This window comes from Vanacampus margaritifer, chromosome 7 (genome assembly GCF_051991255.1).
Source record: "Vanacampus margaritifer isolate UIUO_Vmar chromosome 7, RoL_Vmar_1.0, whole genome shotgun sequence".
NCBI lineage: Eukaryota > Metazoa > Chordata > Actinopteri > Syngnathiformes > Syngnathidae > Vanacampus > Vanacampus margaritifer.
The window spans coordinates 21,249,973-21,252,648 of record NC_135438.1 but is presented as its reverse complement, the minus strand read 5'-3'; the positions used below and the strand labels follow the sequence as shown (position 1 = coordinate 21,252,648).

Sequence of the window (2,676 nt, the reverse complement as noted above, 5' to 3'; positions counted from 1 at the left end):
AAAAGTTGACTTAATAAAAACAGTTTGAGTTTGACTAACTATGATAAAAACTAACAAGGGTAATTGAAACTGGACTAAAACTAAGACTAAATGTAAAAAATATTATATGATAAAATTAACACTAATACCTGCACATCTCTATATGTCTGATCTGCTCAAATATATGCACTTAACGCTTGAATATATCAAACCGAGTCACTGAGGGGCTTTTCCTTGCCACAGCAAGAGGCGTGAGCCACCAGCTAGCTCACGGGCTAACAGGCTAACAGTCCAATACATCATCTTCTCGCTTGGTGTTGTGTCAGTGTCATAATAGAGACTATTCATAATATGGTAAGCTGAATAACACAAAACACTTGGCAATTAAAATAAAGACAGTGAGCTGTTTTTTAAATTGTGGTATCCAGGTAAGATGCATTTTTCAAGGTGCAGGCATAGCTAGCTACTGCTACTGCTAGAACTACACATTGTAATTGTAGAAATGGGCCAGCTAATTATAAATATTGCACAATTGTGCTGGGTAGCCACTGATGCAAACAAAGGCATTCAGGTTTTAAAAAGTGGGAGAGGAATGACTCAAGCTGGATGCCCAATTGCATCACTGGATGCCCTGTTTTAGCCACCCCCCCAAACCAAGAAAACTGATCATAACGTTGTGGTTGGCAGATATATTTTATTTAGTGCAACAGGTCCAGCTATGATAAAACAGTGATACAAGTGTAGTTTTGTGCAGATACTAATTGTATTTGTGAACTTGACTTAATACTACAACTCTTACTACATACCACTGCATGGCATGCTTGAGTCCCTCCCTTTTTCAGTGACCCTCAGCAGGCCGATGATCCAGAGCAACAGGGAAACCGCCGTCAAAGTTTCCAGACAAGAACAAAGCCGTTTGGGCTGGGGCTTCCTTCCTTATCGGCCCCCAAGATCAGTGCTGCGCCTTAGTCAGATTACCTTGAGGCCAGACTCGATTTAATCGTTTTTGTTCATGACCATCATGACCTAACGCCTTCATAGCATTCCAGGGGTTTGTCGTAATCGTAATTAGTCATTACGCAGAATGTTTTTGCTGTGTCAGAGTGCTAATAGGATCAGATGATCATCCTTGGATCAACGTTAACGCCTGATGATGCATCGTGTGCGCAGGTTTCTGTGGAGTACGCTGATCTCAATGGTGAACAACATGAGATGAATCACTATCCAGTAGAGCACAACAACTGCCAGGATCTGCCGGTTCCAGTGGATTAGTCAGACAAATATTCATCAGACATTGTTCTGTTTCGAGTGTCCTCTTGTAGCCTTTCTGACGTTCCTGTCTACGGGAGCGTAGAGCTGCCATTGTGGTATTGAAATACGTTTGAATATACTCGCAAATATGTTCGAGCATACTCGCAAATACCTTTGAACATACTCGCAAATATGTTTGAACATACTCACAAATATGTTCGAACGTACTTGTTAGCTAAATGCTACAAAGTTAGCATACCTTCCCATAATGCCCCAGGGTAATATTTGCGCATGCGCGAGTGAAAACAAAACCATGGGACGAAAAATGACCACCCTAAATCATGCACTGCAGATATAATAAATCGTAAAAGTTCCGAATAAACGATGTTTTTCTACTTAATTTTCCAAGGAATTGGCAATGTGGCCAAAATCCCTAAAAAACGGGGTTTTGTTTTCACTCACGCATGCGCAATACCCCGTGGCATTATGGGAAGGTATGCTAACTTTGTAGCATTTAGCCTACAAGTACGTTCGAACGTATTTGCGAGTATGTTCAAACATACTCGCATATATGTTCATACTCACCAGCCAAAAATGTTTACTCCACATTGGCAGCTCTACACTTCTGTACCTTTCAGCATCATAAATGAATGCTGTAAATATTTGCTCATTATTAGAAGCATGTGCATTTTTGCTGTGTTGTGCCATTGTTTGTGGTCAAGATGTAGCAGTAAAAACTAGCATATTTGAGAGTCAAGTCATCTTTATTGATATAGTGCTTTCTGTCACAAAATTCCCTCACTATTTGAATTGAACCATTTATTAATAATTTATCCATCCATTCATTTTCTATACTGCTCATTGGGGTCACCACCAGTGAGCTGGAGCCTATCCCAGCTGACTTTAGGCAAAAGCAAATGGACAATTTAGACCAGGGGTGCCCATGTAAGTCTGGTTTTCGAGAGCCTTAGGCCACATCCACACGAAAACCAGTTTCAATGTATCCTCACAAGTTTCTTACAGATTAGGCTGTTCGTATCACTTTTGAAACCGGGCTCCAGAGTGCAAAGATTTCAAAACGCGCCCCATACGCGTCTGTCTGGACACCATATGCAGGATACTTCTCCAGTGATGATGTAATGTTCGTAGCTCATTGACGACGCATTGTCGCACATTGATGACGTATGCGCCAATTCTCGTGTGACCGCGCGAACTGTCAGTCTGTCAACAACAATTGCGGATAGCCGTGTCGTAGTCGTTTTGCGCAGCCTCCTCAGCTTGCTTATGCTTTTGCAGCAAATTATTTTGCTTCTTTATTTCCACGTTCAACAAGCGGTGTTGTACTTGAATCACCCGCTATTGTCCCTTCTCCTGTGTTCGTCTTTTTCATGTTGTTTTGATACATGCAAAGCCATGTTTGTTCTGTAGATTGCAATAAAGTTAGGA

The 2,676-nt window shown here is 41.3% G+C and overlaps 1 protein-coding gene across 2 annotated transcripts in view; it reads left to right on the top strand.

Annotated features, from left to right (window-relative positions):
* Positions 1-2,676, top strand: part of pecam1b (platelet and endothelial cell adhesion molecule 1b) — a 25,523-nt gene extending 22,847 nt beyond the window's left edge. For both annotated transcript variants that reach the window (XM_077571294.1, XM_077571293.1), the window contains one exon: positions 1,150-2,676. In XM_077571294.1, coding sequence (XP_077427420.1) covers positions 1,150-1,251 — 102 coding nt within the window. In that variant the 3' untranslated portion in view covers positions 1,252-2,676. The remainder of the gene's footprint in view (positions 1-1,149) is intronic.